Source organism: Melanostigma gelatinosum, assembly GCF_949748355.1.
Source record: "Melanostigma gelatinosum genome assembly, chromosome: 3".
NCBI lineage: Eukaryota > Metazoa > Chordata > Actinopteri > Perciformes > Zoarcidae > Melanostigma > Melanostigma gelatinosum.
Window position 1 is genome coordinate 15,723,853 of NC_136636.1, and position 19,706 is coordinate 15,743,558.

The window sequence follows — 19,706 nt, forward strand, 5'->3', positions numbered from 1 at the left end:
AGACAAGTGGTCCGACCAATTTTTAAGCTCTCTGAAATCATTCAGACACACTCGTACATGTTTGTTTTGTCAGCACAAAAGTACCACACTGTTGAACAAAGAAATATGTAAAGAACATCTGAAAATGGTGGGTACAGCTGGCGAAAGACCAGATGTAACCAGAGGAAACTGAAAGACAAATAAAACATTATTTGAGCTTTATAATTTAACTCCAGTCTGGTCTGTGGAGCAGACGTCGCACAAAGGGAGCGCAAACACAAGCTCTGAACGCTGCTCTGCATTCCAAGTTCCATTTATGCACAAACAGGTGAAAATCAAAGTCATGTTTGGCCTGATTTCCCAAGACAGCCAGATATTGAGGCAAGAGAAGCGAACTACAAGAAATAAGATTGTGTGCAGAGAGATCTTAGATTCATATCACAGCACCACACATGTATTCTTCTTTCCTCACTTTATAACAGTTCTACTGCAGTGTCTTTTTTTCACACCGTATAATTATCTCATCAACATCGACCTTATCCTTTCACTTGAGCATCTACTAAGTGCTACAGCATTCATTTACAAGAAGGATTATGTGTCACAAAATTTGCACAGTAAGTTACGGAACTAATAATGAAACTTGGTGTTTCACATACAGATCACGGACAGAGAACTTCATGGAAAATGAAAAGAAGAGAGCACAAGAGAATAGAATTACGTGTTAGTAAACAGATATAATGTAATTACAATCCATACGTACATTTAAAATAACACAAAGCGCTAAGAATGCACAAAGATTCACGACAACAGGGGTCACTAATAGGCGGAACACGGTCCGGATCTGGATCCAGACGCCGTTGTCTCTGGACCCTGGACCTATATACCGAAATTATTACATTTTGACGGAGCGCTTCTATTTTAACCGTCACAGCTTTTCCAGATTTTACGGCACTCCTTCAGCGGTCCAGGAAACACACCGACCAATTACATGCGTTGTAAATCATATCATGTGATGCCACTCAGCCAATCAAAGTATCTGTATTCCGATAAGCATCGCGGCTCGAGTGAGATACACACAGACGGGGGAGACTGGACGAGAGGCCGGACTGTTGGCATAGTAAGTACTGGAATAGCTTAACCAGAGCCTTTAACCAAGAATGGACAGACTCATATCTTCAGTCTTCCCACGGGCAGCTAAAAAAACCAGCATGTCTCATACATTCAGAGGCCGTGAAGAGTATGAAAAGCGGCAATGTGAAGTGCCACGACGAAGCAAAGCACAAATCTTTTGAGCAAATGTACCCACTCAAATCCAAAATGAAGGCACAGAAAATAAACCCAAGAGCCCAATACGATCAGAATGCTAATACATGTATTCACTGTCCAACAGGGCTGAAATAAATGACTTCATCTGTGGTTTCAATAACAATTCAATTGAACTTTCTTTATTTATGATCATATATATATATATATATATATATATATATATATATACACACACATGATATATTAAACATATCCATTGTGTTGATGATTTGTTGCTATGATGCTGTTGAGAGTCAGATATCTATAAACATGCATCATTCTTTTGTCTTTTTATTGCTCCGGTGACCCTGAGAGCTTTAACACATGCAAATAAACAAAACAAAAGAAGAAACATTCATTGTGATTGCACAATTCAGATATGATTGCAGACATTTGCTTGCCTCTAGCGTTAGTCTTTCTAGCCAACCAATTCATCCTTCACTCGGTTTCCAACACCACTGATGGGGCTTCAGGAACGTATGCGCCACAAACCAGTCGCGTGTTCATCAGTTCTTAGTTCCATCACATTTACGTATGGTGTTCTCCGTGTTCTCTCCTTTCAGTATGTGTATGAAGCTCTCAGGGTCGCCATACCCACAGTCATTAGTCTTGACTGCAGATATGCTTTCAGTGCTACTGGAGCTTTCCTCTTCCTGAAACGTACCGTACTGTACACCCAACCCCAGCACTTCATACATCCGCAGTACTGTGTGCACCCTTCCGAGGTGTGATTTGTAATCCATGCATAATTAATCCAACTTTGGTGACACCCTAATATATTATTAGAAAATATATCCTTATGGTACCCTGAGGCAGAAAAAGAAATCCACTGTTTCATTTTTCATTGTGCTGTTAGAGCGAACAGGTGGTCCATCTATCGATTTCCCCATTTCACTCCCATGAAAGAGACCGTGCTTAGATTAATGTCAAGCTCGTGAGCCAAAGGCCGAGCAGCCGTGGTTGTTGTTTTTTGTTTTTTTGTTTTTTCTACATGGCCATGTTACAAAGACAGAGCAGCTCTATAATGCAGCTTTCTGATTTTTTGTACCCATGTGTGAACGGCATGTGTTTTTCAAGCTTCCAAGCAGGTGGAATACACATTTAGAGTCTTTTTTTCCTCAGACCATAACAATAAGCGCTTTATGTGGCGTTTTATAAGTGACTCAGGGCTGAATGTGACTCATTTGAAGTGGATAATTAGATAATTAGACAGCAGATTGGAAAACAAGCGCTGGAGCTCAACCTCCAAGGTCATTCTGCTCAACTCTCAAAGAACAAAAGATACACAAAACAAAACAAAAGCCCACCTCTCTGCTGTGAAAGATCACCGGGTATGTCAAACACAAACATTCATGAACATAAAATGTTGCGTGCGCATGTGGTGTCGGATGTTATATAATATTAAATATATCAAACTGCCAAGGCATAAATATGAAAATGCTACATCTCACAGGGTGAAGTTTAATGGCCAAAGGCTAGATCCCGCATAACCGCGTTACCTTCCAACCATTCATCATTTGATTTCCCTCCACCTTCTCATTCAGAGAGTGAAATAATACATCACGTTTGAGACATGCAGTCTAACCTATTGATAAAGAGAACCATTTTAAAAAGCAGACCTCCCACTCGGTGCTGTGTCTGCATATATGGCGCACATATACAGTGTGTCGTTCACAGGAAACATCTTTGCGGATATGTGGATGGAATATTCCTTTTTGTGCTTCCTGTAGCAGAGACAATGCATTTCCCATGAGGATATGACTGCTAGGTTGGGTTTTTTTGGGCCTATTTTTACTAATGCTGAAATTCCTTTGAACATCTCTCCATGGTGTCATTTACGAAACCTCGACCCCATCATACTGAATATCAAGTAAGTCCTGTGAGGGATGTGTTAACAGATTAAATAGTACGAGAAGAGGGTCACTCATCCTTTGAGTTCTGAAAAATAATCATTCTACCTTTGTATCCAAATGGCAGAGCTTTTGGTAATTAAAATGCCTTTACATTCGCAAGAAATACACAGATGCACGAGCAAAAACGCTCTAAAGCAACCTTTTTTGTCTGATTTAGCCCTTTCTATGTTCCAAATTGTGTTCTTCAAAATGGATTTAAACCGATGGTTATTTAATCCTATTCGTGTATAAACATGGATAAGATTATTGTATGTTTTTATCCTGTCATTGTCTTGATCCCTTTCTTTGTTTCAACAGGTTTGGTCAAGGTTTGCATTTACACTGTATCCTGTACCTCTTACCTTTAGCCGTCTATTTCAACATTTCTACTTCCTTCTAAACTAGTTTTTATGCACTCTCAATTGTAGCACCGAGCGTTCAGGTCTTACAGCGGACTGAGATTGGTTGAATTGGTGTTTCCTGTGTAGTTACAACAAGAAACATCAAAACAATATCTAATCCTATTTATGTTTCTCTTTTCCTCATATACACACATTTGTGGACATATTTAGATATATATATATTTTTTAAATATCCTTATTCTTGTGTTTTTCTTCCTTTCATTAGTTGCTAAGCTACTTCACAATTTGTCCTCGTTAGCTTATGTTTCCTATTTAAAGAGAGCTTCATCCTTTTAAATGACGAGCACATTAACCTTGGAATCCATGTTCTTTGACAGAGAGGATGATGCAAAAACCTTGGACTTTGGACGACACAAAAACATGCAAAGCTACAAATATATATATTTTGCATTTATAAATGAGGATTCCTCAGGGCATTATTCTCTTCTTCTTGCTAGGCTTGTTTTTCTAATGGCTGACTAAATTGGTCATTAAAGAGAATCACATTGTCTTATTTAGAAGCACGCCATCAAAGGAGCCGTACGCGCAACAGCTTTATAATGGCTGTATATAATCCGGTGCCCTTTAACACTACATTGAACACAAAGTGATGTGGCAAAAATAAATCTAATTACTCAGCCTTTCAGCATCAAAAGCTGTGCTTGTATAGAGGGCTCCAAAGAACAGGGCCAAGAAATAAACACAGGAGGACTCGAGCTGCGTGTTTGGAGATAGGACACACTAACAGCCATTTCCTGTTTTCATACACCGTTATATTTACACTAATTATTAGTGTTTGACAATGTAGGGGATACAAAAAAAACATTTTGTATAACCCCACAAAATGTAAGAGTGAGACACATTTGCTAATCCATTTTAGATAATGGCATTGTAAATCATAAACATTTGAAAGGCACTAATAACTAATTCTCTGCACCACAGAAATAGGATTTCTGCTTTAATCCAGGAGCCAGAATAAATAATACCAGGTTTCAGACTTAATACCCTTTATATCTGTGCTACAAGAGAGGATGATAATTTAGTTTCTGCTTTCCTTTATTACTTCTGCAGTCTGTTCTTCCTTTGTCTCTTTTGTCCGCTGTTTGTCTTTTGACACAATTGGCATTGAGAAATGTGTTGCGACCTTGTGTGCAAAAAGCACTTTTAGAGCGAGAAAAGTACAAACTTCTGCTTCATTGTTCATCTTATTTAAACTCTTCTCTACAAAACTTTACTTTTCCTCGACGTTTTTTAACTCTGCTTTCATTGATGACATTTTTCATATTTTCTATTGTGAATGCAATCAAACAATATCTGATTGTGACAGTGGTTCAAAAGATGTTACGTGGAAAGATGTTATTGTATTGAATTGAGTTGTATTGAATAACAACTGACCAGTAACAGCGTAAAGTATTTTAAAGAAGCCATTTAGTTTGTTTTTTTGTTTCATGTCCGTTTCTTGTACTGTTTTTAATTTCTTAGTCTTAAGGTTTTAAAGGGGTTCTCCAGTCATTTTGTATTGATTTTTCATATAGAGTTAGGGAACTCACGAAAAAATATTAATAAAAAAGGTCAGAATCAAAGCAGCAGAGGCTGAGATAGCCATAGTCTCTAGTCTGGATTAAGTATCAGGAATGCTGGATTCTACGCTTCCCATAATGCAACTCAAGTCCATATGTTTGAGAGATGACTGAGATTAACCCCTGATGGTCCATTTCAGCATCCTTTGGAAGCCAGCGTTTACCTAAAAAATAGCTTTTGATCACACTGAATTGGGTTTTCTTCAACGATCAGCACTCAATCCAGTGGTGCTTCTTGGAGACGAGGTATACTCAATTTTAGAAGTGTCAATGTGCCTCAAATCTGCACTTGGCTCCAGTATTCAATATGGACCCTCATGGCCCCAAATTGCACATTTATCAAAGTGGATTGTGGTGAAAGGATGCTTTACCTCTACAGGAAACCTTCTGCCATTGATGCTGTGTTCTGAGCCTGCTGATCCATTACTATGGCCCCAGTGAAACTCCATCTTCTCAACCTTAAAACGCCCCGGCAGTCCAGCACCTCGTACAAAGTAGTCGTCCTTCAGGAGAACAGCAACTGGAGACAAACATAAAAACATGGAATCAAACAAAGAAGGAAAATTGAGTACACTCATGGCAGCAGAAGGGAGACAGTGAAAGATGTGATTCCACAGAAGCTCAGAGCGGTGGAGGCTGCTCATGTTCTTTGTTATCCGTTATCTCAATATCACAACTTAATTCTTATTATCTAAACTCTCATCTGTTTTCTTTCCTGTTAACGACAACTCAATTATCGCATGAGCTCAAAAATAACACATTTCAACTCTGTGGTGTTCATATTTGTTCTATAAGCTTTTGATCCAGAGACGATGAACTTTGTTATCTCCAAATATCAGACATAATGCCATTTCTACCTGCTTCAGACACCGATTAATTTGTTTATCAGTCATAGTCTCTCCCTGTGATGTCGTCAGTATGAACTAACAACTTGGTGAAGATTGTAGACTCGCTCTGATTTGATTTAGTGTTTAATGCATATGTGAACAAACTCCACATTTCCTCTGTTACTTCAATGTTCTAGATGATATTGTTATGTTGAATACGCTGCCTTGAACACAGACTTGGTTTTGTTTTGAAATTACGACACAGAATATATAGTTTAATCAGGACAAAGAGCTAAGAAAATCACAAAGGATCTTGACTCAGTGGGATGGAAGAGCAGCAAGAGGGAAGCTTTGCTACCTGGCAACAGCCTGATATGATTTGTTTCTATACGTGGGGAATCATCATTGCTATAGGTACAAAGTCATTGTTGGCCACTTTTAACAATGATGCCACTGATGTGCCAACGCCAGCCTCTTCCAGTGGCCTTGACGTCCCATTGGTTGACTGTGGTGAACAGCTACAGGCAAAGTGACCATCTCTAATGGGATTCCCCTGCTTCGTTATCTTCTTCCATCGGCTAGCTGTGTGTAAGGCTGTAATGACGTGGCTTCAGCTGTAGAATAGCAATCATTTTAAAAATGTCTGGAATGCAAGGTTACTGCCAGTTTCTGCATTATGAAGGTTTGACATTGTGTTCCAGAAGATCTTGTAATTAGGTGTTGATTGCAGCATGTATTTATGCTGTGCCACTATCAGTCATGGTAATTAATGCCCTATGAATGAATTGTAAAAGTGTTTACAGTAACTGAGTTTCATTACTGTACACAGAAGAATATGGCTTTAAAAATATGAGTGCAAGAGTTTATGAACAAGGGCCCATACAATAGTTTGACATTTCATGCATCAGTGATTTGCTAAATCATTTTGTGAAAGGGTAAATATACAGTAAGTATCACAGCTCAGGCCCTTGAGATCTCAAAACAGGCTGTGATGAAAGTATTATGTTGCGCAATTTGGTAGAATGTAATGTTCAATAATGGTTTGGTCTCAAATCTTATCTAAACTGTGAAACCAAAACATATATAAATTAATTGTAAGCTTGCTATTACTATTAGGTTATTCACGTAGGATGTGAGGTTGCTAGTATTTAAACAACACTTTTTACAATCCAATATCCCCCGACCTATCAAACGCCTGAGATTCAAGAAGTGAAGCAAAACTGCCTGAGAAATACTTCTGCAAAACTGAACTCTAACCTCAGTATCCTCAAATATTACAACTTTTGCTAAATATTGGTGTTTGCTTGAAAGAGCAGACCGTGTCAAACAGCATAATCACAGAGGGAATGACACCACCGCTCTGCATGTTGTTCCTATCTGCCAAAAAAGGTCCATGAAGTCCAACATGTCCAATTTCGGATGAGAAATGTATCAATGTTACCAGCGTGAGAACTTTTAAAATCGTGCAGTGGCTTCTGAGAGGAGTTTTTAAGGGTCATAACATTTTGACAATTTTCAAAGTGGGACATGTAATCCGCCTCCTGAGGTTAAAACACACATTACTGCTCTTATGATATTTTCACATAACAGCAATTTCGATTCCCCTTAAAAGTTCAGCCTGTCTGCTTCTCATGGAAGCCTACGTTTGTGAATTTACTCTGCGGTGTCCTGAAAGGGCGAGTTGAAGCTCCATTAGTTCTTCGGTTTTCCATGACATCCAAAACACAACCATGACGAGGCCTATTACCATCCTTCTGCTCAAAGCAAACCACGAGTATGAGCGTTGGTACGAGCAAACAGACTCAGTCAGTTAACACAGGTGACATGATGAACAAGCTGTGCAGAGGGAATGGATGACATCAAGATAAGTGAAACAGATCTCCATGCAGGACGACTCAAGTGTGAGATCCAGAGAAGAGGACGAGAGAGAAGCGGAGATCTGAAGAGAGGAGAACCGTGTGTGATGGAGGATGAGCTGAGCTGAGCCCCTCTTGTGAGGCAAGAAAGAATCTGCCAGCAGTATTAATGTGCCAGTGCTGCTTAAGCTGGCCCACAGTATGAAGGAACACGTCTCAGATGGAGGAGATTTCTCAGACTAAAAGCATCAGGTCAAAGGGAAAATCAGTATGTCTACGAAAGAACTACCCATGACAAGATCATGATTGAGCAACGCTTTTGCAAACCACATACATATTCACAAGGATGGCAATAAATCCCTGTTTTTCTGTTGTTGAGTTTGCGTAATCCTGTCTGCAGCACAAGGAAAGTCAAGGAAAGGGGATACTGGCTGCTCATGAGAGTTTCATTAGAAATGCTGCCTTGGGTGTGTTTGAACCCTCCAACAGCAGAGCAGGAATTAGAAGCTAAGCCAAAAAGACCTTGAATCACATCCAGTGAGAGACGGGGAGTGCGTGTGAAACTAAATCCTTGATCAATGCAAATGTCTCTGGGGCCTTCCCATTTCATGAATTTGGTTGAGAGTTGTTTGAAATTTCACTGAGAAATGTGTTGTTGAAGAACACTGCTTGAATGGTAGCAAGTCAGCTCAATCTCAAAGCAGGTCACGGCACAAGGGACCCTTGTGAAATCAATCTCGATGAACTTCTAAGATCCAGTCACTCAGTTCTTAATTACAACATTGCCTTTTAAATAGAATGAAGGATGTTAAAGCCCCTCTGTGCAGGATTTGAACATTTGGACTTCAGCAGCACCTAGTGGCTGCTGAAAAATCAAAAAATAAACAGGGTCGGGTTTTTCCTGATTCACAATTGGCCTTATAAGCATGAAGCAAGACAGGAAGCATAATTGGTCCATATGCAGTAAAGGCAATTAATCTGTGTTACCATATTTGACAGAAATCTATACAAATAGCTGGACAGCCTGACTATGGATGGTAAATTGAGATTAAACACTACCATTAAAGGAACAACGTGCCGCCTTCAGGGGAACTATTGATGGAAATGGAATATAATATTCAGGAGTACGTTTTCTTTTGTATTTTATCACCGTCTTCATTAACTTTAAATTAGATGTTTATATAGGGAGCGAGTCCTCTTCAAAGAGCCAGCCATCATGTCTCTTGAGCGGACAAACCAATCACTGCCTCTGGATAGGGCCATTCTTTTCAAGTGTGTGTATCGGCCATCGTAGTTCTGCGACACGCTTGGCAAACCGTGCACTTTTAAAACGACAACAAAAAAAAGCATTAGGAAAACAAAAAACACTCAAATAAAAAGTCAGTTATGACTGTTTTAAATCCAAAGTGTCATAAAATGTTGATAAAGCCAGCTGGATTGCACTGGTATGGGCAATGTTCACTGCTCACATATACATGTAAAAGTGTCATACTCCTATGCACATCTGACTGAAGGTTTTACGAATGAGACTTAACATTTGGGAGTAGAAGCGTCCCCCTTCATCGCTCTGGTGTAGCTGTCTGTGTAAACAAATGGCAGAGGAAGCCAGGAAAAAGCAGTCCTAGTCTCAAGGCAATGTTCTGTACATGAACGGACAAAGAGGTATATGATGTGTGCAACACTGCAGCTAAGATGAGAGGACACACTGCATGGTTGAATTGTCATGATACAAAATGCTAAAAGCCATGATCAAAGTAGAAGTTGGAGTGTCACTAAAGTGCCTCTGCTTGACTCCCGAGGACCACAGCGCTGTGACAATTACACGAGGACAACAATGGGCTTGGATACACTCGGCCATGTTTGACGTCATCTTTAACAACTTCAGTGCAATTCAACAACAAAAGATTGTCAAGGTCAGCGCATGAACAAAGATTGTAGAACATATATATAACAATATGCGGCGTACCAAGGATGCAAGACTTTTCCGAAGGCCAGAGATTCATTTGAGGACGCATCATATTCAAAACATTGAACCTGTCTTCAAATGACACGAAGGACAAATATCTACTCGGATCAACAACGTAACTCCAAAACATGTTGGCTGGTTCATGAACACATTCATCCACATTTCAAGGGATAAAGACGATCAAATGCAGCCCTGAAAATAAATGCTAATGAGAGTTAACCACCGCTGAACTGCGGCTTTTAGGCTTTGATGAGCGTCAGCTAACCGATTGTTGAACAGAGCCAACAAGCTGCGATATGATTTATCCATCTATCCATCCATCCATCATTGAACTGTCCAAATATTTAGAATCTTTAAATGCTATTTAAAAATGTTAAAGATTTAATAAAATTATATTCTGAAGTGCATTCATCTTGGTAATGTAACAGTAATGATAAACAAAAAAAAAAGTCAATGAGCAATTAAGCAATGTCATGTCATTTCCAAAAGGGCAGTATGGCAAACTATATCGTTTAATAAACAGAATGAAAGTTCTCATTGAGGGAAACATCAATTTCACAACACTGTGAGGTGAATATGCTCAATATTAAGTTGGCCTCTTCTAAACAGTGAACACAGAATAATGTTTTGTGGTAACATTGTTCCATTTTCCTGATTTTCACAGTGCTTAGCCATCTAAAATTCCCTCTGTACTGTTTGTGCCCAAAATTACAGCCAGCTGTGTTATTTCCATCTTTGTAAATAAGCAGCCCGCAGCATCGCTCGGCTGTCCCAGCGGTCTTAGTTGTCATGGATGCTAACAACTCTCATTATGATCAAACGCAAAAGACGAAACTACACTCTGAGAGAAACAGTGCCAGAAGCAGAGATCAATTAAGTTAAGGATTTTCACACCAATGGTCCGCGGATTAGCTGATTGAAAAATAAAACAGTGGCAATGGTTTGAAGTAGCAGTTTATCACGTTAGCTTCAAAATGCTTCTGTGAACAAGGCATGCCTGCTCTTACCAAGAGGATGGGAAGAGGAAAGGAGAGCAGCGGGCAGAACAGGCAATAATAAAACACGGATAGATTGACTAGAATCATTTCAGATACTTCAAATGTGTAAAGTGGTGATATGGATACCGTCTTTTATCACTGTGTATATACGTTTCTTATATTGTCAGTATGTCAGTATGCAATGGTAAACTAACTTAAACTGAACATTCAGCTGTTTATGGAAAAATAAATGACCATTAATAATGTCTGCTTTTGGTTAATCCAGTAAAAATTAAGGTTCATAAAAGTGATGCAAAAATCCTTTAAATCCGATATTGGCATAAGGCTTTCCTGCTAAATGATCTAGCAACACTGGTTGCAATGCTCTAACACAGGGGTACTCAATTGAACTGGATGAATTATAAACAATACATAAACTAATAATAAGTCAATGTTCTTCTCTCGTTTCAAGTAAAATAAGGGATGCGTTTAAGATTAAGATTACATACTTTCCATAACGATTTTGAAAAATGTCATCTTCAAATAAAGTGCTTAATTTCAGAAAGATTAATTGAACAGAATTGCCCTGCAGCTTTAAATTCAGTTCATTCAGGGTGAAGCGATGTCAACCAAGAAAACCATATTATATTTTTCTCATCTTGTAAGGAGTAATTTGTATGCAGGGACTTTATCTGTGGTTATTCAAACCACTTGTTTCAGCTCTATTCCTCTCTGTTAAGGTCATTGTTAGACAGTGAATTATTGTGTCAGCATTCTGATCATATTGGGCTCTCAGATTTTTTATTTTCTGTGCCTTCATTTCAGATTTGAGTGGGTATATTTCCTCAAAAGATTTGTGTCATATTGCCCAACTCTACGCTGGTATTTGAAGTTTCACCAACAAAAAAAATCATAACTGTACAAAGAAATCGGAATTTTGGTATTATTATGTTATTGTATATTGCGATTTAGGGACAAAACTAGTCTGTAACTAAATCTGTGATGCCGACCTGTCTTTCCAGTGTTTTTCATGGTGGTCTGGTTGGAGGACTCAGCGTTGAACTTGTCAAGCACCAGCTCCTGGTACTCCTCCGAAACCGAAGCTTGTTCATCTGCAATGTCCACAGGTGATTGGTTCCTCGCAGCACATTCTGGGTATGAGGCAGCCCAGCTTTGAGGTCCATGGCTTCCTGCAAAAATAGAAGAAGCAAGAGCTTATGAAAAATGTATACTAGCTCACATAATTCCCTTTTGTCGAAAGATTGTAGCTATTACACACACGCAAAATTAGAACCACTGTGACAAGATTACTGCAACAGCAGCTCCCAGGTTTCAATGTGCCCTTAACGGAAATTGAGAGAAAGACGATAATGATTATTTTATATTCATTCAGCTGCAGTGCCCTCGAATCCCCTCCAACAGCTGGGAAAACATGTAAACACAATGAAAATTCATTATCTGGCTACAGGCAATTCCAGCGTTAATTGTCCATATATGATATAAATATCCAAATGAGGCAGATTCTACAGTGATACACAGATTAAAACAGAGCCTAGAATGGGTACAGAGTCAATGTGGGTCTATGCCTCGAATAGGTTTAAAAAACTTTACACCAAATAGGCTATTCAATAGAAAACACTCCAATTTAACAATAAATGTGCAGTGTGTGCTGCAAACGAACTTCCTGTTGAATCCCCATTCACTGTCTGCTCTTTTAATCCTTTATCCCCTACAGTGGCGCTTCTACAAAGGAATAATCCACAACCGACAGGGGTCCCCTTGATCTCTTCTCGGGTACAATGGGCCAATGCAACAACAAAAGCTGAGGGATCAGGGGAACAAGGAAGCATGCATGGATTTTTAACTTTTCTGGGTTAACACAATATTCATGATCCTATTCCCTACAGATACAGGGCAACTTGGCTCCTGGCTCATTGCAACGATATGAGAACCCTTCTTTACTGAAACACCCTGGATAAAGGGTGTCTTTATGTCTTGTAATGCATAGGAACACCTTGCAGCCAAAGACACTGTGCTCGAGACCCTCGAAAAGACAGCGCCAATCAGGATTATTTTTGAAATATCAAATGTTTTACCCAGTGAGCGACCATAAACATGCATCGTGGGCAGTGCAGGCACAAATTCATCTCTCCGATGAATATGGCACTATGTGAGGAAAAGACTGCACGAACCACTGTTAAGCGCTTGTAAATGTCTCAGATGTGTCCAGTGACAGGTAAATTAAGATCGATTGTCATCTAAACACCACAAGATCATTGGCTAGTGAGGTCTGGGTTGCAATTGGATGTTGGGTTTGAGCTGCATTTCTAACTAATAACTGCATAAACCAGCGGGATTAAATTTGTCAGTCATGGCTTTAGCCTCACCAATATGTCTGTTCCAGAGCAACTCCTAATATTTGATATCCTTAAACGGAGGCCATTAGGAATGCAATTATATTATTATAAGGCAAGAGAACGCTGCTTGGCAATCATAAATACATAGAAGACACTAGATATGAATCTAGTGTCTTCTATTCCATTTGAGTTGTGCGCCATAACCTTGCCATCAACATGGAAGCTGTCAGAGGCTCAATTAAACTCAATTAGCGCCACTAAACAATACACTGATTAAAAAGGTTAAAGCTTTGTGAGGCAATATTTTTTTTATATCATCACAAAAGCAAATGACTCCCTATAATTTAAAAGCCTTGCTAGCAAGGCCAGTCTCACTGAGAATCGACAACACAATCAATATGTGAGCGCTGAAGAAAAAAGTTGGACATCTAATAAATGTCCAGTCTATGTCTGGAGCCACAGAGCTGCACCAGTAAATCAAGGCCAATATATTGGCGGATGTCAGCTTATTGCAGATGTATTGGTGTCGGTGTATACATGCTTGCTGCTGACTCTGAGTAACAAGAAATTGCAGGACAGAAAGAATTCAAGTAGGTTTGATTAATATAAACATTGTCATCTTTGCATAGATCAGGTACATCTTTCAACTGTACAAAGGAAGACTGTTTAAGTTATGAGTTTGTATTTTTTTTAATATTACTTTCGGCCTGTGTATTGGATTTTCTAAACCCCGAAATGTCCGTATTGGTATCAGAATTCGAGCATCTGTCGGACTGTAATATGTATTGATCAGTGATGGAGTTTGTGAGACAAGCTGCATTAGTTCACTTGTAAACCCACACAGCTGTACTAGTTTTCAGTGTGCATTTCTGAATTTTTCTAGGACAAAAAATGGAGCTAAGACGGTGTAGGGTTGGTTGTATATTTATGTGGTGCACACTTGAGGCAGTTATGCAATTGGTTATGACTTACTTGCTTTCATCCCATTTGTGTTTGCAGGAAATATATATTCTCTTTGGCAGACCTGTGTGAAGCACCGTGCCTTCAGTTGCTTTGAATATTTACCATTCCCTTATGTGGGCTACCAACAATAAAAAACACTGAGAACTATTCAGGCTCTCCAGGTGGCAGTTTCAACACCCATTTCTTTCATTCCTTTTTTCGCCTTTTAAGTGAATTGTGACAAGTTACAACGAACATTTAATGATGCTACCGAGATATAAAGCGCATAAAATGTTTATACCTCACAAGAACAAAAAATTCCATTAGTCAGATGGAATTTTGGTCAATGGTGTTGAGACAGGTTTGGTGTTGACTCAAAACATTAAAGGAAGTTATAAAAGAAACAGCCCTGGATTTATTGCTGGTATACAAACAAATAAATATCTTTAACATGTCAATATGTTATCACATCAGGACCACAGGGTGTAATAAGTAAAGTGCACTGAACCCACTAAAATGTTTCACAGGCCACTTTTATTCAGAGTATAACTCGAGAAAAGTGTAATCTTTTGCTAATTTTCCATTAAAAAACACATTACACCCCATTTACTGCCAGAGAGATAATTCTGCCTTTAAAGAAGGAAAAGGGAGGAGCAGCGTTACAATCAGATAAGTGAGGGTTGCGCGGCAGTCGATTAATCTGTCTCATTGCCATCCATCAGAATGGCTATAATCCTGGTGTGTAAGCCTTTCCCACTGCAGCCCTTCCACTCTATATGGCCGAGGTGAACAAATAAAGTAAAAAAAGCACATCTTGTAGATTGATTTATCTGAAACATTACACGCCACATTTACAACTACATTCAGCATATGGCTCTGAAAGAACTGCTCATACACACCGGGCTGTACGACACACTTACTCCAATGAAAACCTTTATAGCGGCTATCAGGTTATTAATGCGGTATGCTGATCGTTTTATATACTTATGATGGACAAAGATGAGCGACGTACACGGATGTTACAGCTCACCTTCCAGAAATATGAGAACATTTAGCCAAATTTATCTGTAACCAGCAACGCAGAGGAAAGTGATGAATCTGATCACCACAATACAACAGCCCTGCACCAAATCTGTGAACCTGAGGTTGTGGTTACTTTTGAGGATTTGTGCTCCCATGTTGGATTGTATTATATGGTTTTGCGGTTCTGTGTGTTCTGTGTTAATTTGTCTTTGAAATAAATGTAACTTGCTTCATGATAACAATCAGATGTGTATTTGCACACCAGACTGCAACGATCGGAGAGCAATGCTAGGACTCTGATGGACATCAGTGCCGAAATAAACAGCAGACTGATTCGCCTGGTCAACTGTTTACAATAAGCAGTGACAACGTCGAATTGCAAGAGATTAGAGAAAAGTAGCTAATTTGCATCGTCTGGTGTCCTTTAAGGATGTACACAATGTTGCATTTGCAGTATGTACAGACAATACCTGTTTACCATATGTAACTATATTATAGGCTTCGCATTACCTCAAAGAAATTCAGCAAATGTAGCAGCAACACAACAAGCATCCAGCCGGTTACCCAGTGCAAAACATACGGAAATATATAGCCAAGATGGTTAAACGCCAATAAGCCTGGTATTTACCCCATGTCAACAAAAGTCATAGTTCTCAGACTGCTTTTACCAGTTTCAAAACGTTCTGCACCCTTTAAGGTGTTTTGATCCGTTGCAGCACGGGTTCAATGACAAACCATCTCCATCGATATTTTGACTGATTCAATCATACCTCCATAAATATTTATCATCTGTGCTGGAAGTAAGATACGTGATGTTTTTACAATCGTTAACCGTTTGTTAATCCGACCCGTTCCGAGCACACTTCTGTGTGACGTGACGCCACTCTCGATTTAAGTAAAACGGGCACATGTTTCTCTCAATCTGGCACTTTCAGTTCCAGGCGTTATCCCATTAACCTTGGGATAAACAGCCATGCCTGTGCTACCATGGCAATGCTGACAGAATGGCAATTGCCTTGTCATTTCCGTTTTGTCCCACTGAGAGAAAGCATCCATGCTGTATGCCGCCTGGCAGACCTTCTTCCAGGATTGGCACACTAGCACTTGTGAAAATCTACGCTGATCAGTCCATATGTGTGAGTGGCACTGACAACATAACACGGCCAGCAGATATAAGACACAGTATGGGCAGCAGTGAAAGGGGTCACAACAGCAGGAGCAGTGTTAAGCGAGATCAAAGCATTGTGTATGCTGCAGAATCCCCGAAGAAGGAGCATCGGAGCAACATTTTGAACAACATTCCTGCTGTTAGCTTCAATATGCTGCTAACACTCTAGATGGTGGAGACACAGGCTTTGTAGCAGCGGTATCGAGTGTCCAGGTTGGACAACTGATGAGCTGAGGGCTTGTGCAATGTGGGGCAGGCCAGAATAGTCACGCAAGTCTGCAATCAGTCAACTGATGACCAGCTAATGACTATTTTTTTCTTGTCAATGCCGGTCAGTAATGCTTACTGTACGATGGTTATTACAGACACCAGACTTCAGAAAATGCTGGGATTTCAAAGCACTGCAACATAGCTAAAAAAAATAGGTCCATTGGGGCAACAAGTATACGAGGTCAGATGATCACTCAGGTTGAAGATAAATCCACAGTTACATTTATATGGAAGAGAAAACAAAGGCAGATGAAACGATTACCCAAACGTCATGTTCTAGAATACTGTTACAGCCCAACTTCCTGGTTCAACTTGGACATTTTATATGCATTTGTTCACATTCTTGAGATTTTAGTGGCATTACTGATGTGCTCAATTTTGGTTTTCCATCAAAGTTGAATGGAAGCTAATGGGGTAAACCTGGCAGCTTGTTTGCGACCTGTACGATCATCGGACTGCTCACGTGTTGCCCTGTTGGACCCATTTTTAACGACGTCACCGTGTTTTGAGATCCAAGCAGTTCATTTGGTGACTACGATGACATAACTGATGGCTGATGGTATGAAAATGAAACCTTGTGCAGTACGGTAAATAAACTACGACAAATCACAAATTCTATCTTTGAATTTGTCGGAAATCCCTTTTGTCAAAATGAGAACCCTCTCAACAGTACGTATGGCTAACATGGACCATTTGGTGTTGCATAATCTTTTTTTTAATCAAAATTTTGAATGATTGACACAGATATTCCAGTCTGGACCAAAGTGTTGGACCAACGGCCTGACAGACAGACGGAAATTGCTTTCCTTATAGTCATGCTGCTGGCATGGCGGGGCTTTGTCCTTTTTTTCTCAGATAAGCGAAGAAATTCATAAGCATTGTGCCTCAAACCTATCCGTTTCCATTACTGAGATACCCCAGATACATATTCCTACATCTATTCACAGAAGTATAGTACTAATTTAATATTTTTCACAATGCATGGCACCTTTATTGGATATGTGGAGAGCATTCAGAATGAACTCTGAGGCATGGTTACCAATGTCAGTCCTGACTACTGTAAACTCCAATAGCGGCGGTCCTTTGCACAAAACAAACCGACAGACTTCGTCCCGCAGTCTCCGTGTCCCGCAGATCTCTTTATATGCTTCCTGGCAGCTCTGTGACCTCATGGCTGGTATGGGATGAGGGAAAGGGAGAGAGCTCAGCTCACAGCTGAATGGACTGTGAGGAGAAAAGAGCAGACTCGGCCTACTGAACGATGCCGTTTGAGAGCGAAACATACAGACACCCAACCACACGGCATGTAAGCAACCAGAGATGGGTATCGTTCACAAATCCAATCACTAGCTTATAGGTTCATCATTTCTTGGACTCATTATCGCCTTCGATGGGGCTCAGGCTAACTTCTATTTTCTGTGCCATGTGGGATTGTGGCTTACATTTTCAGATAGACGAGAATAAGAGACTGCGTGCAACCACAATCAAAGTGAGGAAAATCGTCCTGGCAAAATTGGGCCAGCCAATTTTGGTGACTGACTGTTTCCGACAGTAAATGAGGTCACGCTGCCAAAACTACAAACTACTACGCCAGAAGTGTCACATGTGACTGAAAACCAGTTTGAGTCTTTCATTGCTGCCTTTACTTTACTCTTCAACAACTGAAATCTATTTTTATTGATAAAGTTAAACATGCCCACAAAGTCTTACTGCGAAAAACAGGGAACTTTCAGAACGTTTATAGAAGTAAATCATCAATTTTAACAGTTCGCCCTCCATCTCCTCATAGAGAACTGTACTTTCACAGGATTGTATTGTTCGATTCCTTCACTGGCCCATAAGCTTAAGACGACTTCATTATCAGTGAACCATGAAGGTAAAAAAAGAAAAAAGATTATGCCCTCAGTGGGCGTTTTGAAGGCTCTGAATTGTTACCAAGGAATTACAGAAGGTGAAAATAATTGCAGTCCTTGGTGCTTTGGAAAGCTTTTTCTCAACATTGTCTAACATCCACTTCTCAGAGACCTGAAAGAACACGTGCTCCATCAGCGCAGTTTGCAAGGATGAAAAAAGGCATCTGTGGTCACCACGGGGGCACAAAGTGATGCATGAGTGAGTCTTCAGTTACACATCACCAAATTAGAGGTGCGTTTGTTGGACCATGTCTTTCTGTCATGAACACAGAGGCAGGCACACCAGAACTATTCTCTTTGTGTTCATTCACTTCATTGCAGAGATACTGACACAAAAGTAAGTAAACCGGCGGATTTGATGATTATGATGGAATGAGCTGGAATCAAGGTTTTTATTTTTGGAGCTTCCCAACAAAAGCCCCAGACAGAGTCAAATGAGCGTTGGCTCAGCGCTTGTTGTTCAAAGACACGAGCGGATAAACGTATATATCTGACCTGTCGGGCTGGTTGACATGTGTTGAGGGTAAACTCGGGGGAGGGGTCGCCAGTTAGTAATCCAAAAAAGGAAGTCGACACTAACAGCTAAATTCAAAGCGCTTTATTTAACAAAAGGATGGAATATTTTGTTTTATAATTGTATTGAGCACTTTTTTTGATGAAAAAAAAAAGTTGTATTTTGTATTTGATCAAATTCATTAATTAAATTTTATCTGAAGCATTCTTAAAATTGTATCAATCCATCGCATTAACACACTTTATTCTGATGACAACATGTGGTTGAATCATTAAACACAGAATTCATTCATTCAAATCAAAACGGAAAACATCAAAATTTATCAAACAATTAAAACAGATTGTGGCAAAGGTAAGACTGATTCCATAGGGCCGTACACATGAAAATGAAACTCCACAAGAGTCATTTTGAAGCTGATGCTGCAGGTCACTTACTGACCCCTGTTCCATAAGTTCAGATTGCTTCTTATATAACAGGGAGTCAGTTAGTTTAGATGTTGGTGGTGATGACTGATATGACAAGACACAAGTGTTGTTAACCGATTCGGGCCTTTAAAGTCAGATTTCCAGGCCTCCGACTAGTTCCTGGGGTGATCCAAAGTGGTACTTCACTTAGCCTCTATAGATATTCATCTGCTTTATTCGTCCGGAAGATCTGCATTTCATCAGAAATTGGTACAAGCTCCCACGACTCAACCACAAAGGATCAGAAGAGCAGAGTGGTCGTCTCAATAAAG

At 39.7% G+C, this 19,706-nt stretch overlaps 1 protein-coding gene across 1 annotated transcript in view; it reads right to left on the reverse strand.

Annotated features, from left to right (window-relative positions):
- Positions 1 to 19,706, reverse strand: part of ca16b (carbonic anhydrase XVI b) — an 88,145-nt gene that overhangs the window by 30,917 nt on the left and 37,522 nt on the right. Inside the window, exons 3-4 of the mRNA XM_079297154.1 lie at positions 11,794 to 11,973; positions 5,529 to 5,677 (exon numbers count right to left, since the gene is read on the reverse strand). Coding sequence (XP_079153280.1) covers positions 5,529 to 5,677; positions 11,794 to 11,973 — 329 coding nt within the window. The remainder of the gene's footprint in view (positions 1 to 5,528; positions 5,678 to 11,793; positions 11,974 to 19,706) is intronic.